We start from the raw sequence: 23,566 nt of genomic DNA, 5'->3' as shown, positions 1-23,566 counted from the left end.
TGGTAAAACATAATAGGAACTTTGTTTTCATAGGGGCCACTTTGAAATTAGGGATTGATGGTGAAAACGGGCATAAGCCTCCCATACTCGTCTGGTCAGCATGGAGAGTGCCGGTCCAATGTTCCAGCGTCTGGTAATTTTTGTACGGTTGTTATTCTGTAGTAGATATGTTAAGTACCCCTATAGGCCATTGGTTTTATAGGGATAAGGCCGCTTGTAAACATCCGTTTTTTGACCGAACTACGGTTTATAATGAACGTGTGCACATTCATAGGTCCGGCGAGAAAATTGACAGCAAACATAAGCCGAACCTTAATTTCAAACTCCTCCTATGTTCTTCTGATTAATTTCGTTGCGGGTCCAATGACCTTAACTTTTCCCCGGGACAAACTTGACCTTCAATGGTTGGGTTTTTATGGCGGTCAAGCTGTCGATCCTAGCTACACAGGAGTTGCAGTGGTGGGAACGAGAGGTGGGAATAGTCCCGTATTTTGACAGCAAACAAAGGATATCCGTTTTTTGTCGTCCGGTGAAAAAACGGATGTCTACAAACGGCCTAAGTGTCAAATCTTGGTCAAAATTGAATAAAAAATACTAAATGACCTGATGATAACGACATCTTACCTGTATAGCCTGTATGTTAGGTTTAGCCTCCCCCAGTCGTGCCTTCTGCGCTGCTAATCTGTTCCTTAGTTCGTCCACCGCGGCCTCCTCCAATTCCTCAGGAGTGTGTCGCTGTAACGGCTCAGGACGTTCGATGCCCGGTAGATCGATGCCTGGGTCTTCTAGTTTTAGGGTTGTTAGCTGGAAAAAAGCTTATATTACTAAAGGTAAGTAAACATAGAAACAGCATGAGATACTCTACATTAACGGTTCAATAGGGATAATGACTGGGTAATGAAATCGAAATTCTATTCAGTCCGTCAGACGGATAATAAAAAAAAATTACTCATTTTTTTTATTTTTTTTCATAATCGAATAATTACAGTATTACATTGAGTTGAAATGTCGCGTGACGTCACTTTTGAGTAAAAAATGTACTAGCACTGTTATTATTAAATTATGAAAGAAGATAAAAAATATGAGTTTTCTAATTGGACAAATAATTGAAATTTTGTCATCTAGCCAATCTAGGCAAAATACAAATATCTGTGAGCGATATTCGTGTTTATTTTATTGGACAATATTAAACATTATATGTGTACTATTAAGTATTTATTAACAAAAATTAAGCACGTTTATATCCGTTATTTGGTAAAAATGGTAAAAGCTTCGCTTAGTTTGGCACAGTATAAGAATATAGGATTTTTTTTTCTAATTTGATTGTTTTTAGAGAAATATGTATGTCCGACGCATGTATCACCTTATGAATAGACTAGATGACAAAATTTCAATTATTTGTCCGTCAGACAGATTAGAATTAGAAGAAATTTAGACTCATATTTTTTATTTTCTTTCATAATTAAATAATAACAGTGCTAGTAGTAGAGTAGATTTTTTACTCAAAAGTGACGTCACGCGACATTTCAACTCAATATAATACTGTAATTATTCGATTATGAAAAAAAAATTCAAAAATATTGTGTCCAAAATTTTTTTATTATCTGTCTGACGGACTAAATTCGATTTCATTACCCAGTCATCATCCCTATTCTGTTATCCCACATCATCATCTGAAATCTACGACTGAGTTGCATCACCTTATTAACCGTAACTATAACTTTAACAGATTTTGTATGGATTTTGACGTACACCCAGTATATCTGACAAACACATAATCTATATACAGGGTGTTAGGTAAATGGGTATATGAGCCGACACTAGCCCATGTTAACATGGGCATATAAATGGTATGGTGAAGTCAGAAATTTGATATCATCATTAAAAAAAAATTAATTTTCATACAAAATAAATTTTATGAAATCCGATTTGTATGAAAAATAAAATAATTAAAATGAAGATATCAATGTTCTGACTTCACCATACCATTTATATGCCCATGTTAACATGGGCTAGTGTCGGCTCATATACCCATTTACCTAACACCCTGTATATAAAAGAAAGTCGTGTTAGTTACTCCACTTATAACTCAAGAACGGCTGAACCGATTTAGCTGAAAATTGTCAGGGAGGTAGTTTAGAGCCAGGAGAAGGACATAGGATACTTTTTATCCCGTTCGAAATAAAAAAAGTCTGCTTATTTATTGCCATTAAGGCGGAACAAAGTTCGCCGGGTCAGCTAGTTTGATTTAAAAAGAAAGAGAAAATGACCACAAAGTACTTACCTCTTTCTCCCACATAGGCGTCTTGCACTTACAATCGTCGATCGACTTCTCCATTTTGCTGACAGCGTTGTTAGCCTCAAGACGCTCGCTTTTGATCTTATTTTCTTTGCTCTGTAGCTTCGATATCTCTTGCTTTAGCCCGGAAAACTCGCCTGAGCCTTCGTTTATTTGTTCCTCGAGCTAGAAATAATAAAAAAATAGCATTATATTAGGAACTTAGATTTAAATAACGGATAAACATACATAACCTTTAACTAGGCTCTGATATCCACAGAGTCCACGTCAATTTGAACTTTATGCTGTGAAGATACGGTTGAAAACCAATGAATTTTTAGGCCTGGGTATGGGTTAAAAGAAAAGACAGTACATATATTTCAAACATAATTTTTCACTTCGGAAAAAATGACTTCCTCTTCTTTGCACTAGCCCTTTTTCCCATTATTTGGGGTCGATTCTCGTCGTTCTGAGGCGCCAGGACAAGGACAGGACTTCGGAAAAAACGACTGCGGCTTTTAAGACATTTGAGACACTGAACTGTTTTATAAAATTTATAGCTTGATACGCTATCGACAATACATTGTATGTCAAACTGAAGGCAATTCATATACTAGCGATTACAAAACATTCAACTGAATTGGGACCTCCTCATTTTTCAAAAGTTAAAAACAACCAGTTTCTTTTTAAAGTCGTATAAAATTTAAAAAAAACATGTTCAATATTTACCTCTTCCAATTCTTTCTGGTGCTGTCCACTCTCCAAAGTCAATTGTTTCTTCTGATTGTTCAAGTTCTCTAAATTTTTCTCAGTCTCCTTGAAGTCTGCCTCCATTTGGTTGATTTTGTCTTTGGACTTCTTCGCATTTCTATAAAGTATGAACGATTTATTTGATAGTTTTAATCATAGCACTCGTCTAATGCTGGATTTCTATATTCAATCCTAATCCAAATTATACGGATTTGGATTGTCAACTGTCAAATTTTAATATGTTTTTGGCCAAAATATCTGCGGTATTTGATGTTTTTACATTTTTATATTGTTTATTAGTATATTTAAACAATATTAAAGTGTAAAAGCATCGAAAATTTTGGAAATATAATCTAAAACTGAATTCAATTTGACAGTTGTAATCCGGATTTGGACAAGGATTGAATATGGGAATCGGGCGTAAAACTTCTCAAAATAAAAACCACAATAGAGAACTAAAATTCACAATACTTAATTTTTACACAAATTAAAAACACTTATACGTTAGGTTCTTATTAAAGCTCCATTTCCTCCAAGGCAGAGCGAAGCGGAGAAATGTTTTGAATAACTCTCCGCAAAAATTATTCAACCCCGTTGATAGCTCAACTTCAGATCCAAGAGCTAAGCTAACTCGACACTATACCGAAGATATCCCGGACATCAGCCTATACGAGATTAGGATGGCTCTCAAACAGCTAAAGAACAACAAGGCACCGGGTGATGACGGAATAACATCGGAGCTTCTGAATGCGGGTGGAACACCGATACTGAAAGTCCTTCAGAGACTCTTTAACTCCGTCCTACTCCAGGGAACTACGCCAGAGGCATGGAACAGAAGCGTGGTGGTGCTCTTCTTCAAGAAAGGTGATAAGACCTTGCTGAAGAATTACAGACCCATCTCGCTTCTGAGTCATGTCTACAAACTGTTTTCGAGAGTCATCACGAACCGTCTCGCGCGTAGGTTCGATGACTTCCAGCCTCCCGAACAAGCCGGATTCCGAAAAGGTTATAGTACCATAGACCACATCCATACGCTGCGGCAGGTTATACAGAAGACTGAGGAGTATAACTTGCCACTATGCTTGGCGTTCGTGGACTATGAGAAGGCCTTCGATTCGATTGAGACTTGGGCAGTGTTACAATCTCTCCAGCGGTGCCGTATTGACTATCGGTATATCGAGGTGCTGAAGTGCTTGTACAAAAACGCCACCATGTCGGTCCGAGTACAGGAGCAGAGCACGGGGGCGATTCCACTGCAGCGAGGCGTTAGGCAGGGAGATGTTATATCTCCGAAACTGTTCACCGCTGCATTGGAAGACGCTTTCAAACTCCTGGAATGGAAAGGATTCGGCATAAACATTAATGGCGAGTAAATCACTCACCTTCGGTTTGCCGACGATATTGTGGTCATGGCAGAATCGTTGGAAGATCTTGGCACAATGCTCGAAGACCTTAATCGAGTTTCCCAACAGGTAGGCCTGAGGATGAACATGGACAAAACGAAGCTTATGTCGAATGTCCATGTTACGCCCTACCCAGTTTCAGTTGGGAGCTCAATTCTCGAGATTGTCGACAAGTATGTCTACCTCGGACAAACGATTCAGCTAGGTAGGTCCAATTTCGAGAAGGAGGTCAATCGTCGAATCCAACTCGGCTGGGCAGCATTCGGGAAACTACGCAACATCTTTTCGTCCAAATTACCTCAATGCCTGAAGACTAGAGTGTATAACCAATGTGTGTTACCAGTGATAACTTATGGCTCGGAAACGTGGCCTCTCACTATAGGCCTTATACAGAAGCTCAAAGTTGCACAGCGTGCTATGGAGAGGGCTATGCTTGGTGTTTCTTTGCGAGATCGAATCAGAAATGAGGAGATCCGTAAACGAACCAAAGTCGCTGACATAGCCCGACGTATTAGCAAGCTGAAGTGGCAATGGGCAGGGCACATAGTACGCAGAACTGACGGCCGATGGGGCAGAAAGGTTCTGGAATGGAGGCCGCGTACCGGAAAACGCAGCGTGGGACGTCCACCTACAAGGTGGACCGACGACATCGTAAAGGTAGCAGGGAAGCGCTGGACGCAGGCCGCTACCAATCGATCAACATGGAAAGCATTGGGGGAGGCCTATGTTCAGCAGTGGACGTCCTGTGGCTGAAATGATGATGATGATGATGAAAAATTATTCAAAGCTAAATTCAATTTTAGTCTCATAACAGAGTTTATTTCTATTGGTCTAAATATAAAATCAACCAATGAAAATAAAACGAAACTGTAGTGAAGAATAAATGAACTGATGGTATTGGAAACAGTACCTTATGCTAGTGTTAATAGCGACCTTCAGCTTGGTGATCTCCGTAGAAACTTTATCAATCTTCTTGGCCAGGTCGTCGACATTCCGCTGGAGGTCCTTGACCTTGCCGCCGGCCACAGCTGATATTTGAGCGTCAACTCCGTGCACTTCTTTTTCTACCTAAGAACGAATAAACATACATTTTAATGGCATAACCTACTTTGTGTAACTATTTGTCATTTGTTAAAAAAAATATCCTATCCTATTAAACATGAAAGTTTATGATAGAGATTTAGGAAAAACAGCATAGTTTTTATACTGCTCAAGGACTGACGGATACTTTCTATGAAAAGCAAGAATTCACAGTCGAAACCTCAGATCTTACGGGCCAATATCCTTTGTAAGGCTTGCATGATGAATTAAAGGCTGTTTTAAACGCAATTGGGTATTATTTAGTAATTAATACCTACCTACATATTCCAAAGAACCAAACCTTGCTTTAATAAAAGACCTACATTATTCTTATTTAGTTTTAAATACATATTTTTAGTTGCTATTGATAAACCGTTTATCAAATGTCCCTGCCATACCGTTCTACATTTTTTTTAAAGAATGCAGGAACCTACGACGTTATGTGGCCCTATTTACTTACCTCTCCAGCGTCGTGTTTGGCTTTATTAAGCTTTTCTTCAGCGGCTTGCAGCGCCGCTTCAAGCCTGGCCTTTTGTCGCTCATCCACCTTGCTGGAAGCCGCTTTGGTCTCTTGTTGCTTTATTTGATTCTGGAAATCAGAAAATACTATTTAATATATTAGAAGTGTGGGAGTGAAATGGAACGAAAGGAACTGAGTGAAAGATAACTAATGAGTGAGAGGGACAAAAAGACGTGACAGAGAACGGTTGTAATTTTGTACGGAGAGAACAAATTCCTTTTTCTTGTGGGAAATACAAATAAAGCTGATAAAATATCAACGGCTTTCCTAAAGAAACGTATGGCAGTTTTAGAGAAATAAAGCTAAGTTTCTGTAACTGCTCATTCTTAGCACTGGCCCACTATTTTTATGAAAACTCATAAAAATCAAATCTGATTTTGATAAAAATATTCTTAACATTCATTATTATTTCAGCTACAGGACTTTGAAATCTTTGGGGGAGGCCTTTGTCCAGCAGTGGACGTCCTGTGGCTAAAATGATGATGTTGATGAATGTAAATAACTATACCTTCAACACCGGCACTTGTTCAGTCAAGCTCTTCAGCTCGATGTTGAGTTTATTGAGGGTAGTCTTGCCGTCGCGAGTGCTTCTTTGCAGAGACACGACCGAGTCTTCGAGGTTGCTTTGCTCGCCGCGGAGTTCTGTTAGCCTTTGGGACAGAGAAAATTGGTTATAAAATCGTATGTGCTCTTCAAGTACCAGCAAATCGAGACACAATATAAATTTTTGATTTAGATTTTTGATTTTGAATAGAAATCAATTGTTACCGCGGTTTCATGCGACCGCATAAGGTTCCTAGAGGCTATCGAAGTTTTCCAAAAGACGAAATGACTCTTTTGCTATAATCTGGCGGTGGCAGAATTCATGCCATGGCATTTTGAACTTTGTTAAAATAACATAAAGTTCAAAACCAATGAAAAAGAAATTCTATACAGGTTGAGTGGAAAATATTTAAGAGTTGGCATTCATATAAATGTCTTTTGGATTTCGGTGTGATGTTCTTAGATTTATTCTACTGTAAGAGCCTGGGGTTCATTGGTAATGTCACCATCGGACATCATACCTGACACTTTTAGAATTTGTCAGAAGCACCACTTGAGAAACTACTCCAGAAGCCAGCTGCCTCTAATATTGCTGTGAGAGCTTAAAGTCCTGCTCTCTTATGACACCACTGGACAATGGACATCAAACCTGAGACTTTGTTCTAACCTACCTCTGCTCTAAGCTAGCCAGCTGTCTTTCGTTCTGCTGCATGACCCTCGGATCCTGTTCACTGGTATCTTGTTGTACTGAACTCGACATGCGCCCCGCCTATGCTATAAGAAAGCCAACTGTTTCTCAATCTACTGTAAGGGCCTGGGTTTTATTTGCTGGTGTCACCATTGGACATCAAACCTGACTCTTTTGGCATAAGTTTGAAGCAACCCACCTTTCTCTAAGAAAGCCAGCTGTTTCTCATTCTGCAAGATCTACTCGCTTATGTCACCACCGGATATCGTACCTGATACTTTAAGCATGTGCCTAAAGCAACCCACCTCTACTCCAAGGAAGCTAGTTGCCTCTCAAAACCCTCAAATCATTTTCGCTAATGTCACATCAAACCTGATACTTCTGCGTGTGTATGAAACAACTCAACCCACCTCTGTTCTAAGCTAGCTAGCTGCCTTTCATTCTGCTGCATGACCCTCGGATCCTGCTCGCTGGTATCTTGTTGTACGGAACTGGACATACGCCCACGCATCGTCGTCTTACCGCCACCGGACATTGTACCTGATACCAGGCCTGTTCATCTCCGCGAGTTTACATCTAAAACAAAACACGCACGATGGCCCACCTACAGCCCCTACAGGATACTATTCGACAAGGCCTCACATACGAGCGAACATTGACTCACGCACGCGTATTCTTGTGTATGATGGAAAAAAATAAAGAAAATGGTGTGCTAAATACTGTGCAGTATTTGACTGCCTAAATAATAATAAAAACACAGAATGTACTTTTTTAAGTTGCCTCAAGACACTGAGAGGTAAATAAGTAGTTAATATTATTCATGATAATTCATGCTAAATCATCATCATGTATTTCCTCCGCCATTTTCCGCAGTTTGGCACCTCACGTCACATCATTTTACCGAAGTCAGCCCTATAGCTTCGGCGCAGTGCCGAATACTGACGTTTGTCAACAAAATGGTGCTTGACTCTTGAGACAGGCTAAATTACACCATATTGTTAATGACATTGAGCATACATTTGTTTAAATACCTTCGCGAAGTAAAACTTCTGTACGTAGTACTTATTATTATTCTGTGCTGATACTTTAAGCATGTGTTTGAAGCTACCCACCTTTGTTTCAAGGAAACCAGCTGCTTTAGTACTGCTGTAAGAGCCCTAAGTCCTGTCGCTGGCGACACAACTGGACATAGAACACAATACTTTTGGCATGAGTTTGAAACAACCCGCCTATGCTATAAGAAAGCCAGCTGTTTCTCAATCTACTGTAAGGGCCTGGGTTTTATTTGCTGGTGTCACCATTGGACATCAAACCTGACTCTTTTGGCATAAGTTTGAAGCAACCCACCTTTCTCTAAGAAAGCCAGCTGTTTCTCATTCTGCAAGATCTACTCGCTTATGTCACCACCGGATATCGTACCTGATACTTTAAGCGTGTGCCTAAAGCAACCCACCTCTACTCCAAGGAAGCTAGTTGCTTCTCAAAACCCTCAAATCATTTTCGCTAATGTCACATCAAACCTGATACTTCTGGCGTGTGTATGAAACAACTCAACCCACCTCTGTTCTAAGCTAGCCAGCTGTCTTTCATTCTGCTGCATGACCCTCGGATCCTGTTCACTGGTATCTTGTTGTACGGAACTCGACATGCGCCCACGCATCGTCGTCTTACCACCACCAGACATTGTACCTGAAAATTATAACTCGATGTAAGAAAAAAAATAAGTACCATGAAATAAAGGGACGGACAGATTTAAACCTAAACCTTTGAAAAAGAGGCTGACAATAGTGTCTGAGTTTCTTGCGCTGCTTCTTCTCAGCACTGGCCCATTTATTGTCCTGAAGCAGTGGCAGGGTTCATAGTCAAAGTCAAAATTTCTTTATTTGTTTAGACAATAAATAGTTCTTACAAATCGTCATTTTGCTCTTAAGGAGCCTCTACATGTCTCATAATCTTTTTACCCTACCAGCGCTTCGAGACCAACATTTGGCAAATGCTGAGAAGAAGCGCCGCAACAAACTCAGTCACCACTGTCTGTTTAATACTGGGACGTGTAAAAGTGTTTTTTTAAAGCCTATTTACAGAAATAAATGAGTTTTATGAGTTTTTATTTATTTCGTTCTGTTTTAACCACTGCTGGACATAGGTCTCCAAGGGTTTTCACAACGACCGATCCTGAACTGCCTGTATCAGATCGTCAGTCCGCCGAGTGGGAGGCTTGCCTACGCTAAGTCTTTCGGTCTTTGATACCTTTTCTGCCACAATAACCATCTGTTCTACGAGCTATATCAATTACAGTATCCGGCATTAAATATTGCACATGGACCTTTGGAAAGAGAATCGGTTAATTTCGGCTCGTAGAGCGTTATCTCTGTCGCACACTACCTATACGATTGACAAAACGTCAATGACAAAACATTATTCAATGAAAATATGTCCGAACCCTTAGTATTTCTCTTCGACAAATACTTTAACACATTGTGAACCACTTTTCTTTCACGACTATAAAAAGTTTTTAGCAATTTAATTCACAAAATCAATTGCACACATTTAAAATAAATAAAGTTTGTTAACACTTTGAAAAAACGTCATTGTCAGTCGTTGTTCAAGTGCGACAGTGATAACGCTCTACGAAACCGAAATTAGCCGATTGTCTCTTTCTAAAGGTCGATGTGCAATATTTATCGCCAGGTATCGTACCTATGGATCTTCTGGAAATTTTAACTCATTAATTATAAAATTTTGGCCCTTTAAGCCTTGTATAAGCTACCAGTGAACATAATTAAGTTTCATAGTCCCTCAAGTAATCACCTCGCAGAATGTTATTACTAAAATGCCTTAAAAATTATCACATATCTTACCGGCTATCTCAATGACGTCACCGTTCAGTGTTACCACCCTATATCTGGTGTGGCCATACGCGATCCTCGACGCTTGCTCCAAGTCTTTCGCCACGAGCGTGTCTCGGAGCGCGAAGTAAAACGCTGGCAACACTCGATCGTCTTTCACTTTTACGAGGTCGAAGAGACGAGGTGCGTTTTCTGGGCTGAAAAAATATGAAATAAGTTTATGAGAAAAAGACAAAAAATAAGAAAGGGTATAGAAGGTTACACGCAGATTTAGAAACAATATTGAATCTTCAAAATTGTATGAGCTACAAATAATTTTTGGTGGTTTTTGTCCTAATTTCAAAAACTATGTTCGTTTTAGCCAAATAACGTCCACTGCTGGACAAAGGCCTCCCCCAATGATTTCAATAGCGTATATTATAATTCAACCGAACAAAATGAAGACAATAGGTTAGAGATAAACCGAACGAAAGAAAACATTAAAATATACGAATGCACTAAATGAGTATGAATAAAATAAGCGTTTTCATCGATCTATTTTAATACTCATGTAAATGATGTTCTTATGTAAGTGACTATTATTGTCGTTTCTGAGAATACATTTCTTTAACCATTAAGTGTAAATATCACATGAAAACTTAGACAGCAAAATAGAATAGAATAGCGCTTTCAAACAAGCTATGTCATGTTGCTTTAAGTAACTAAATGACCTGATGATGTTCGTTTTAGCCAAAAGCCGTCCACTGCTGGACAAAGGCCTCTTAGGCCGATAGTATCAATACTATCGATAATAATAGTATTATTTCAATATCGATATGATGTAACTATCGATAGTATGAGTGATTTGGGACACGCAACAGACTATCGATACTGTCGATAGACAATCGATTTTTAGGCAAGCTCGCAGCAAAATGACGTTAAAAAATACTCACTACGTGTTCCTAGCCTCCATATTCCTGATCAGATGCTGCTGCTTGTCCAGCGCTATGAAGGTGGCGCGGCCTATGTCGTGTCGCTTCAAGTGCTCGACGCACGCTTGCATGTCTCTACTAAATGACCTGATGATGATTATGTGACTGAATGACCCTATGATGATGATGAAGAAACTCAGTCAAAAGCCCGGACTCCATATTCCTGATCAAAGTGTACTGTTTCTCGCCTCTTGAAATGACTAAATGATGAAGAAAATACTCACTACGTATTCCTAGCCTCCATATTCCTGATCAGATGCTGCTGCTTGTCCAGCGCTATGAAGGTGGCGCGGCCTATGTCGTGTCGCTTCAAGTGTTCAACACAAGCTTGCGCCGTCTCCACAGTATCGCACACGATATTGTCGAGCGCGCCGCAACAGGTCGATATGGTGACGTTTAGACCCGACTACTATCGATAAAATCGAGAACTCCCACCTACAATCACTCATAATATCGATATTCACTATTCTGTGTTATTCCACTTTTAATATTATGTAACTATCGATAGACGGCCCTTTGATAGTATATCTAAAAGATACCTACTATGGACGGTAAGAACTAGACCGAAGGATCGATTCTATCGATAGTATGAGTGATTTCGGGCCCTTCGATAATCTATCGAATAACAATCGATTTTTAGGCAAGCTCGCAGCAAAATAACTTTTTTACGTTAAAAATACTCACTACGTATTCCTAGCCTCCATATTCCTGATCAGATGCTGCTGCTTGTCCAGCGCTATGAAGGTGGCGCGGCCTATGTCGTGTCGCTAAGTGTTCGACGCACGCTTGCATGTCTCTACTAAATGACCTGATGATGATTATGTGACTGAATGACCCGATGATGATGATGAAGAAACTCAGTCAAAAGCCCGGACTCCATATTCCTGATCAAAGTGTACTGTTTCTCGCCTCTTGAAGTGACTAAATGGACTGATGAAGAAAATACTCACTAAGTGTTCCTAGCCTCCATATTCCTGACCAGATGCTGCTGCTTGTCCAGCGCTATGAAGGTGGCGCGGCCTATGTTGTGTCGCTTCAAGTGCTCGACGCACGCTTGCGCCGTCTCCACAGTATCGCACACGATATTGTCGAGTCGATACCAACCCAAAGACCCGACTTGCCTATAATCGTCTATGAATAAAATCGATAGCTTCCTCCTAAACTCACTTATAGTTGACAGCACTATTTTCTCGATAATGTCGATATTGACGTAGCTCATTATAGTATCGCCTTTTTAGGGTACCGTATTTTTTAAGATACTATCGATTGTAAGAACTAGACCGATAGTATCGATACTAACGATAGAATTCTGTGTTATTTCACTATCGATATTATGTAACTATCGATAGACGGCCCTTCGATAGTCTATCTAAAAGATACCTACTATGGACGGTAAAAACTAGGCCGAAGGTATCGATACTATCGATAGTATGAGTGATTTGGGGCCCTTCGATAGTCTATCGATAAACAATCGATTTTTAGGCAAAATAACTTTTTTACATTAAAAATACTCACTACGTATTCCTAGCCTCCATATTCCTGATCAGATGCTGCTGCTTGTCCAGCGCTATGAAGGTGGCGCGGCCTATGTCGTGTCGCTTCAAGTGCTCGACGCACGCCTGCGCCGTCTCCACAGTATCGCACACGATATTGTCGAGTCGATACCACCAACCTAAAGTCCCGACTTGCCTAAAATCGACTATCGATAGATCAATAGCGTCCTCCTAAACTCACTCATAGTCGACAGCACTATTTTCTCGATAATGACGTAGCCCATTATAGTATCGCCTTTTTAGGGTACCGTATTTTTTAAGATACTATCGATTGTAATAATTAGACCGATAGTATCGATACTAACTATAGTATTCTGTGTTATTTCATTATCGATATTATGTAACTATCGATAGAGGGCCCTTCGATAGTCTATCTAAAAGATACCTACTATGGACGGTAAAAACTAGGCCGAAGGTATCGATACTATCGATAATATGAGTGATTTGGGGCCATTCGATAGTCTATCGATAAACAATCGATTTTTAGGCAAAATTACTTTTTTACATTAAAAATACTCACTACGTATTCCTAGCCTCCATATTCCTGATCAGATGCTGCTGCTTGTCCAGCGCTATGAAGGTGGCGCGGCCTATGTCGTGTCGCTTCAAGTGTTCAACACAAGCTTGGGCCGTCTCCACAGTATCGCACACGATATTGTAGAGTCGAAACCGCGAACCTAGACTCAGCTTGCCTTAAATCGACCATCGATAAAACCGATAGCGCCCTCCTAAACTCACTCATAGTTGACAGCACTATTTTCTCGATAGTGTCGATAGTGACGTAGCTCATTATAGTATCGCCCTTTTTTTCTAAAGATATTACGATTGTAAGAACTAGGCCGATAGTGCCGATACTATCGATAAGTAATATAGTACTATTTCAATATCGATATGATGTAACTATCAATATGATGTAACTATCGATATGATGTAACTATCGATATGATGTAACTATCGATATGATATAACTATCTATATTTTGTAACTATCGATAGTATGAGTGATTTGGGACACGCAACAGGCTATATCGATACTGTCGATAGACAATCGATTTTTAGGCAAGCTCGCGGCAAAATAACTTTTTTACGTTAAAAATACTCACTATGTATTCCTAGCCTCCATATTCCTGATCAGATGCTGCTGCTTGTCCAGCGCTATGAAGGTGGCGCGGCCTATGTCGTGTCGCTTCAAGTGTTCGACGCACGCTTGCATGTCTCTCTCTACTAAATGACCTGATGATGATTATGTGACTGAATGACCCGATGATGATGATGAAGAAACTCAGTCAAAAGCCCGGACTCCATATTCCTGATCAAAGTGTACTGTTTCTCGCCTCTTGAAGTAACTAAATGGACTGATGAAGAAAATAACTCACTACGTATTCCTAGCCTCCACATTCCTGATCAGATGCTGCTGTTTGTCCAGCGCTATGAAGGTGGCGCGGCCTATGTCGTGTCGCTTCAAGTGTTCGACACACGCTTGCATGTCTGTACTAAATGACCTGATGATGATTATGTGACTGAATGACCCGATGATGATGATGAAGAAACTCAGTCAAAAGCTCGGACTCCAAATTCCTGATCAAAGTGTACTGTTTCTCGCCTCTTGAAGGGACTAAATGGACTGATGAAGAAAATACTCACTATGTATTCCTAGCCTCCATATTCCTGATCAGATGCTGCTGCTTGTCCAGCGCTATGAAGGTGGCGCGGCCTATGTCGTGTCGCTTCAAGTGTTCAACACAAGCTTGGGCCATCTCCACAGTATCGCACACGATATTGTCGAGCGCGCCGCAACAGGTCGATATGGCTACGTCGTATTTTGCGTCTATGCCTCCTAGGTCGCCCTGGAATTATAAGTATTATTAATAAAAAACTAAAACTGCAAAAAAGCGCACTAAAAGGTAGAAAAATTTGCGTTATCTATGTCTATAAAAGCGAAAGGTCACTGACTCACTCACTCATCACGAAATCTCAGAAACTACAAGTGCTAGGAGTCTCAAATTTTGCATGGGAGTTCCTTTTAGAACATAGGTGCTCACTAAGACGTTATTTGGAAAAATTTAACCCTCAATGGGATAAAACGGGGTCCACGCGTACGAAGTCGCGGGCGACGGCTTATTATTTATTAAAAAATTGAAAAATCATCATTAACATTTTCACAATCGGTGCCAACTTCCCAAGTGCCTTCATAGAATGTTAGTACCCGACTTAAAAATGGAGGTTTTCAAATTCGGTTGTATTTTTTTTATTTATAACCGAAATTGAACCTCGACACTCCAGAACTCCGTCATTTCGTTTTAAAATTGAAAGGTTATAAAAGTTAGGCAGAAATCTGTCGACACCGACTCCAAAAATATGCAAAAATTGCCAGAATAAACTTTCAGGTAAAGTTGTTCATCTAATTTCGACTTCAAAACAAGCTAATTATTATAAAAAACTGTTTAAAGGGGTTCTTACCAATCTTCCGAATATTCCCGGCAGTCTTCCGCTTTTCTTCTCTTTCATTAGAGCGTCCAACACCCTGCCTCGAGATCTATTCGCGCTCATCGCTTGCCTTGACTCTTCTAATTGAGCCCTAAAAATAACACAATTTCAATTTCAATATAAATTGTGTGAAGATGCTCACTTCTATGACATTATTTAGCGGAGACACTACGTTAAGTTGTGACTTAATATTGCTATCTCTCTAAAATGGGTTAAAACCATCTTCTGTCAGTTTTTGGTTCTCAATAGTTCTCAAATGTCATCTAAATCGGTTCATGCTTGAAATGGTAGTAAACAGACAGACGTTATAAGTGTGGATTTTATTAGTTAATAAATTGGGTAATTAATAAAATACCTCAGTGATCTCGCTTCGCCCGACACAGATGATTCTTCTCTTTTCAATGTCTGCAGTTGAGTTTGTAATTCTGTAAGTTTCTTCTCATTCGTTGGCACAGTTGAATTCAGCTCTTGTTGTAACCTGGGAAAAGTTTAAAATTGATTGTTACATTAGTTATTTGACACATATTGTAGGTGAATTAACTATTGTTTGCTACTAGTTCGTATAGTAAAACTTAGAGAACATAAAAAAATAGTATGTGCAGAAAAGGAGTTTATTATTATGATCATCAATTATTCAGCTAAAGGACTGTCTTTTAACCAGTATTTACCAAGAAGTCTGGTACCCATAGTACCAACTTTGCTAAGTTTTTTTTTTATCCACAACGAGGAAGCTCTTGGCCTGTGTCTCACCTGATGGTAAGTGACGATCAGGCCTAAGGTGGAAGCGAGCTTCACCCGGAATCCTCAACCACGGAGGAACTGGCTATCTTACCTCTAACTGCTGGAACACAACAATGCTGTTAACATTGTTGTTATGGCGACAGACTTAGGTAATAGATATGCTTTGTTCTGATCGAGATATTTAATCAGGAATATGAAAAGTTTCAACCTATCAAGCAATAATAGACTCTACTGCACTAAACTTACGTCTTCTTCTCATCCAAATCTTTAGCGGCCTTCTCATAAGCTTCTCTCATATTCTCCAACTTTTCTGCCTCCTTCTGTTCTGTGCTCAAGTATATTTTGAGCTCAGACTCCGCTAGTTTGTATTCCTTGTTCGCTTCGTCCACTATCTTTTTGAGGTCCATCAGCTTTGCTTGCAGTTTGTCCTTGGTTTCTTGCAAGCCTTGGGTTTTTGATCTGGAAAAAATATTGTTATGTTTAGTATGTCTTACAAAAAATAGCTTAAATATAATATAGGTTTTGGAACTAAAATGCTGCAATATACTGGATAAAGCAAACAAGTAATTAAACGCGAATATGTACTTGCATTACTGTGGATTCTTTATTAAAAAAAATATTTTTAAAAAACTAATTAAATATCCTTTGGCCATACAAAACTTTAGCAATAAATTGCCACTTTATATTTTGCAAACGTCGATTGACGTGTAAGAAATTTTGTAAAAAAAAAATTAAGAGTTTTCTTAAAAGCTTTTTGTGAAATAAAACGTGATATAACTCTAACAAATTAAGTACCAATATTATCCATTCAACAGCAAGTATTTTAGTTAGGCAGTTGACAGACGAACATATAAATATGGAATTATAAAATATAACAGCTGATATTCCATATTATTTTACAACAAAACTCTAATGTAAACCATACCTTACTCCCGCCATAACAGTCTGCAATTCCTCCTGAGCTTTTTCCTTGTTTTCCTGATGTTTGACCAACAGCTTTTCACAGTCTTCGATTTCCCTTTTATTTTTCTCTGGAATCTGACGAAATAAAATAAAGATACTATAAAGTAAATGATTATTTAAATGACAAGAGTGCGTGGACTTTACCTCTCTAGCTCGCACTTATTACATAATAATATCTTGATTAATGTATTTGCTGTATCTATTTGAAAAAGAGGTTGATAAAGGCGACTTGAGTTTCTTCCACCACTTATTCTGATATTTGTCCCGAAGTGGTGGTAGAGCAAACTATATTTGGGACGTGTATAAGCGCCCTGGGAAGGGTCTAAGTATTGAATAAAAGATTTGATTTGTGCGAGTGCGCACCTCGCTGGAATACTTCTCCGTATTACAGCTAGGTGCGCAGTTAGCTCGATCGGGTTGTATTCTGATACCAGAGTTAAAACCAATAGAAAAAGCAACTTACCAATTCCAAATCGATCAGTTTTCCTTTTTCTTGTTCTAGAAGTTGGTCTAAGTTCTTCTTCTTCTTATTAGACTGTGTGATGTCTGCTTGCACGGTTACTGTCTTCTTTTTGCATCCTTGCAACTTCTCGGCGATTTCTTCTTTTTTCTTCTGGAGTTTGTCGTACTTTCTAGAAAAAATAAATTAAAAACGATATAATGTGTGCTTCTGGAAATAAAATAGGACCACCTAACTTTCCCGTGGATGTCTTAAAAAAAATAAGGATCTACAGCTTGACCGTTAATAAAAACCCAACCCGTGAAGATCAAGTTTGACTTGGGGGAAAGTTAAAATGTCATTGCCCGCAACAAAATTAATCAGAAGAACATGGGAGGAGTTCGAAGTTAAGGTTCTACTTCCCTCCAGTACAAAGCGGATAAGTATTAACCCTACAACTGCTTCGGGACAATAAATGGGCCAGTGCTTAGAAGAAGGATGATGATGAGATGATACTTACTGGCTCCCAGTTTTCAGAACTGCTGTCTTTTCTTGTAAGTCTTCCTTGATTGTGTTCAGTTTCTCATCTATTTTAGCGAGGTTTTCTTTTAGCTCTTGCATCTCCTTCTCTTTACCTTCAATTATTTTGTTTGTTTCATGTCTGAAATTATGCGCAAGAGGTTAATACTACCATAAGAAAATAAGATTACGCTATGCTTCAGAGGGCGCGACAAAACGAAGTGCGTTTAACTTACTAGATCTCGTTCAAAACAATTTTCGTTGGTAGTTTTTATAGTAATGTACATCATATGTTTTTTTAGATTTTTCATTTTATTATTTTAGAAGTTAGAGGGGGGGGGGGGGGACCAACTTTTTTCCACTTTGGAAGCGTCTGTCACGCAAACTATTCGGTTTAGAAAAAAAGTATTTTAGAAACCTCGATATCATTTTTAAAGACCTATCCATAGACAACCCACAAGTATGTGTTTAATGAAAAAAAATTTTTGAGTTTCAGTTCTCAGTATGGGGAGCCCCCAATATTTATTATTATTTTTTTATTTTTGCAACAAAATCTTAATGCGGTTCACAGAATACATTTACCTACCAAGTTTCAACAGTATATCTCTTATAGTTTCGGAAAAAAATGGCTGTGACATACGGACGGACAGACGGACGGACGGACAGACAGACATGACGAATCTATAAGGGTTCCGTTTTTTGCCATTTGGCTACGGAACCCTAAAAAGAAGTTCGATAACTCTTTTATTATGTGAACTGCTAGGGACTGGAATTCGCTGCCTGCTGCTGTCTTTCCTGAAATAATCCCGGCCTTTTCAAGGCGAAGGAGAGTAGGCACCAATCGCACCTGGTGTTAAGTGAGATCCTAGACTGCATCTCACTTAACACCAGGTGCGATTGCGGTCAAATACCTGGCTTGATATGCATAAAAAAATTCTGCTTTCTAATTCTAACGCTCTTCTTTTAGCAACTTTATCTACTTATCTAACAGGGATACTAATACCTACCAGCCTTCAATCGTTTGAGCTCACCAGTTGCTAACAAACTATAGTAGCCAAGTTTACAACGCCGTATTGATGAGATTACTTGTCTTGTTCGTCATTTTCTCTCTCTTTTGCTCTATAGTAATAAAAATATTCTTACATGTATTTCTGCAGCAACATGTTTCTAGTCCTCAACGCAGTATTAGTAAGCGTCATTTGTTCGACCGCTTCCCTCATAGGTTGTTCCAACTTCTGTTTCTCTTGCTCAACAAGACGGACTCTGTTTAACTTCTCTTTGCGCATTTCTGTGTACTCCTCCACTTTTACAGATAGTTTTTCTATGGGTTCCTGCAATTTAAAATTAAGTTTACTTTGGAAGGAAAAGAAAGTCGACATAGTTCGCTTAGTATTATTATTGCTGTCCGAGACTGCCAGCTATTCCCATCCTAAGGCTTCTAAACCTGGTTGGGCAAATTAGGCTTATAGCAAGGAAATTCCATTAAATAAGTGGTAAGACATGAATTATTCTATTTTAGTACAAAATAAATATTTTTCTTTCTTTCTTTCAAAACTAAGTAAGGTAGAGAGGTAAAGGTACCTTATATCTTGACGTTCCTATAATATCTTCCAAGTACTCCAGCATACCAGATTCGTGTTCAGTCACCGCTTTCGGCTTCATCATAGCAATTTGTTCCACTTCGCCCTGGAAACGACATATTAAAACCTATTAACAAATATTAAACATAACATCAAATACAAAAGGCCTTAAAATACTACCTTGCGGTACTCCTATCAATGTAAGTAATTTGAAGGAATTAAATTATTTGCGTAAGTTATGTACACAATGATATTTTATGTGTGATCATAAACAGATAGCTGAATTTGTAATTCATCATAGGTAGGTACTTTATTTATGAGAATTACTTTGTCAAATGCCTTAGGTAGTGCTAAATAAAGTGATGTGCACGAGCATTTATACCCGGAGTCATAAACTTCATATTTTTCTATTGTCTAGTCGCTACAACAGACTATAGCACGTCAAGCTAAACACTGTTGGATCATAAGTAGTTCTAATAAGAGTTATTTGCAACGAAAATGTATATTCTGATGTGCTGTTGGCTGTACAAGTCCCAAGATTCGACTTTCCTATTAGTGATACATACCTGAAGAATAAGAAACCTGTTGTGGTCTAAATCGATTCCATGGGATCTGAGCATTTTGGCCACTTCTTTGAACTGCACTCTTCTTCCATTCAGGGTGTAGTATGAAGAGTTGTCTTTGGACGCTGATCTTGATACCACAATCTCGCTGTTAGGGACCACTGTGAATTCTTCTCCTTCCTAGAAGAAAAATAAATCATTAGCTAAATAATAGAAATAGAAACAAACAAATACGTATGTATTTTAATAAGCTGAGATTCTTGAGGTGTTTTATTCTCATCACCAACTAACTCATAGTAAGTGCCAAGAAATATTCGGGACGTGTAAGTATGAGACAAGCACGTAGGACGTCCACTCACAAGGTGGACCGACGACCTCATAAAGGAACGCTGTAGATGCAGACCGCTACCAATCGGGCGATATGGAAATCATTGGGGGAAGTCTATGTTCAGCAGCGGACGACAGACGTCCTGTAGCTGAAATGATGATGACGATGACTTCAGGTGATTGTATTCTCTGTGGAATAAGGGTTACATTTACAGCGCAAGTGTTTCACTTGATGGGTTATATCATGAGACCAATAAAAACATCCAATAAACAAGAAATTGTAGTTGTAATATAATCACTTCATGCTGCTTTAACAACTATATTTCATCTTTCAACATAAGGTTTAGTTATTTAACATGGTTAAATATTTTAATTGTAGTTGAATAAGCTAAGTTTTTATAAGTAAGAAAATTGAAACTTTACTGCAAGGAACTTCACCAACAATAAAACAACGTATTCTTTCCGTGTACTCCCACACATTTTGAAAATGAATAAAAAATATTTATTGTCCTTTAACATAAAAATAAAAGTATGAAATAACTTATGTATAAAGTAGAGTAGGTACATGGTAGAAGTATTTTGTAATGTAAATTAGTTTGTGTATTTGCCACTAAGTACTCGTCCAAAAGGTTTTTTAAATGGCTGTATCTCATGTTGATGGCCCAATAAATAAATAAATGGCATAGTGCGAAAATTTTCGCACTTGGCGATCGCACTACCACAGGTCTTCGTTTTATAAATACTTAATTTAATTCTTTTCCTTATCATGATACCATAATCAATCCGTGCCACTTCGTTGAAAATGTGTTTAAATACATCACAAGTTCGAGAAAACCTATAGAAAATTTTACATCGAGTCCAATCCAAAATGAAGAATTTACTTATATTTATTTGTGAGTATATTTTTGAATAATGGGGCTTCTTTTTCTTGTCCTTGCGTGTTGAGGGAAACCGTTAGGGGTGTGTTCACGCCTCAAAGCCACGCCCACCTGTTCCAGGGTTGCCAGCGTTAAATGTTTAAAAAATTTCAAATGACTTCATAATGTTTCAGTGTCCATCACAGCTCTGGCAGCTGCCGCCAAGAATTCATGCATCTGCCCACTTATACTTAGCCGGGTTTGCGCGTCCAACTTTAAAACGTACGCTAACGAGTGTGAAATGAGATGCGAAAATAGATTTTTGCAAGTTCTGTATAAGGGCAAATGCGGCGAGCCCGTTGAACTGCTTCCCACACCGGTATACCCCATCCCGCCTCCCATTCCTAATGTGGTACCGGTATACCCCTTCCCAGACCCCGCGCCTATTGTACCGGTATACCCCACACCGAATGTGGTACCGGTATTCCCCACCCCTGATATTATACCGTATACCGGCGGAAACTCACCCACTCTCCGTTATTTAACAGCATGAATTTACACATCAGTATTCTCCGATGAGTTACCCCGTTACCAATAAAAAGTTACACGCTTATTGAACACTGTTTTAAAGTGACGTCACTTTTAAACACTGTTCAACGAGCGTGTAATTTTTATTAGTAAGGGGGCAGGGGGGTATGAGTTTCAGCCCTTTTATAACAAGGACGCCTAATGTAAAATGTTATACGAGTCAGAAAACTGTTAATAAATAAATAACAATCCACGTATTTATTTATATTTACTAGTATGTAAGGCCCTTTTTAGAGCACACACAATTTTACTTTTGTTTGTAGTCTATAATTTGTGTTAAATTTTATTTTCAGTTAAAATGTCATTTTGCTACATACCTACGTACATGTAAACCGTCTTGATGATGTTTTTCGTGTACCTATTTCTGGATTTCTATTATATTATGTAATGATTTGTAATAAATGCTTTTGAATAAACATACTTATTTTGCATTGGAATTTTTTTACTTATTTTAATTAACCTACCTTACTTTCCATTAAATATAAAGCTAGTTTTTAAATATTTTTACTATTGTTATATTGGTAGGAATTGAAAAAGTGAAATAAACAAGAAATTGTAATAGTATTCCTTCATGCTACTGTAATAACTATATTTCATCTGTCAACATGACGTTAAGTTATTTAACGTGGTTGAGTATATCAATTGTAGTTAACAGGCCAAGTTTTCTTATAATGATGAAGAAAATTTCAATGCATTGATGGCAGCGCTGGCAGCGCCCTAACTGCAAAATGACATTTCAGTGTTTTCCAACGTGGCAAAAATTGGAACCGATCCGGTATTGACGGTGGCGCCCCACAGTTAATGTCACAGGTGGAATGGTTCAGTGTAGTTCATCTATACAGACCTTTATTGTGTTGATCGCCTTAACTCATGCTGCGCGACTTATACTTGTCCAATAGTTTTTTTTTTATTATGGCATACTTAGTAACTAGTATTAACATAGTTAATATGCCGGAATACGGAATAACTTCCGTCCGAGAAAGTTTTAACTTGGCGATAGCACTACCACCATTCTTATTTTTAGAAATAATTTAATATTTCTCCTTATCATGATACCCATATTAATCGATCCGTGCCGCTCCATTAAAAAATGTGTTTAAATACATCACACGTTCGTAAAAACCAATAGAAACATTAAAATTTACGCCAAGTAAAATCCAAAATGAAGAAATTACTTATATTTATTTGTGAGTATATTTTTAGTAGTAGCCCTTTTCTGCCACCAGTGCTATTTTGGCCCGATCCAATTTTCTTATTGTCTATAAAAAAATAGAAATTTCCATAACATAATGTGGATTTGACAAATCCATACAGAGGATTAAAAGTATTTTTATGGAATTTTAAGGATCCTTTCTTAACTAGGGCCCGTAACACTTAACGTTCAACCAACGTTAAATATTTAGAAAAACCTGCCTAGCTCGCACGCCACTTTATGTTTAAAAAAACAAGTTTCCCCGAAATGTTGGTAGATCCAGCTATTTATACTACATACAACTTAAATTATAAACATTAAATTTTACTTTTTCAGTGACTATTACGGCAATGGCAGCCGGCGAACGAGACGAGTTTTGCGGATGCATAAAATTGTACGCGCCGGTCTGTGCGACCAACTACAAAACATATCCAAACAAGTGTGAAATGAATTGCGATGATAGATCTTTGCGAGTTATTTATAATGGCGAATGCGGCAAGCCCGATCCAGTGGAAGCACCAACTGTGACATCGCTTGACAAAATTCCCCCGCCACCTCCAGCGCCTATTGTCACACCGGTTTACCCTCCTTCCCCGTATCCAGCGCCTATTGTCACACCAGTTTACCCTCCTTCCCCGTATCCAAAACCTGACGTCACACCGGTGTACCCTCCTTC

General features: G+C 38.7%; 1 protein-coding gene across 1 annotated transcript in view; it reads right to left on the bottom strand.

The window, feature by feature from the left end:
- The window catches only part of LOC135083391 (structural maintenance of chromosomes protein 4), a 49,316-nt gene that overhangs the window by 4,152 nt on the left and 21,598 nt on the right, over positions 1-23,566 (bottom strand). Inside the window, exons 3-20 of the mRNA XM_063978134.1 lie at positions 19,930-20,106; positions 19,365-19,469; positions 18,927-19,114; positions 17,785-17,925; positions 17,289-17,457; positions 16,788-16,900; positions 16,109-16,321; positions 15,477-15,599; positions 15,095-15,212; positions 14,279-14,481; positions 10,124-10,308; positions 7,673-7,802; positions 6,540-6,681; positions 5,972-6,100; positions 5,342-5,499; positions 3,008-3,146; positions 2,285-2,464; positions 625-804 (exon numbers count right to left, since the gene is read on the bottom strand). Coding sequence (XP_063834204.1) covers positions 625-804; positions 2,285-2,464; positions 3,008-3,146; positions 5,342-5,499; positions 5,972-6,100; positions 6,540-6,681; positions 7,673-7,802; positions 10,124-10,308; positions 14,279-14,481; positions 15,095-15,212; positions 15,477-15,599; positions 16,109-16,321; positions 16,788-16,900; positions 17,289-17,457; positions 17,785-17,925; positions 18,927-19,114; positions 19,365-19,469; positions 19,930-20,106 — 2,793 coding nt within the window. The remainder of the gene's footprint in view (positions 1-624; positions 805-2,284; positions 2,465-3,007; positions 3,147-5,341; positions 5,500-5,971; positions 6,101-6,539; positions 6,682-7,672; positions 7,803-10,123; positions 10,309-14,278; positions 14,482-15,094; positions 15,213-15,476; positions 15,600-16,108; positions 16,322-16,787; positions 16,901-17,288; positions 17,458-17,784; positions 17,926-18,926; positions 19,115-19,364; positions 19,470-19,929; positions 20,107-23,566) is intronic.

Source organism: Ostrinia nubilalis, chromosome 23, assembly GCF_963855985.1.
Source record: "Ostrinia nubilalis chromosome 23, ilOstNubi1.1, whole genome shotgun sequence".
Lineage (NCBI taxonomy): Eukaryota > Metazoa > Arthropoda > Insecta > Lepidoptera > Crambidae > Ostrinia > Ostrinia nubilalis.
This window is presented reverse-complemented; position numbering and strand designations above follow the sequence as displayed.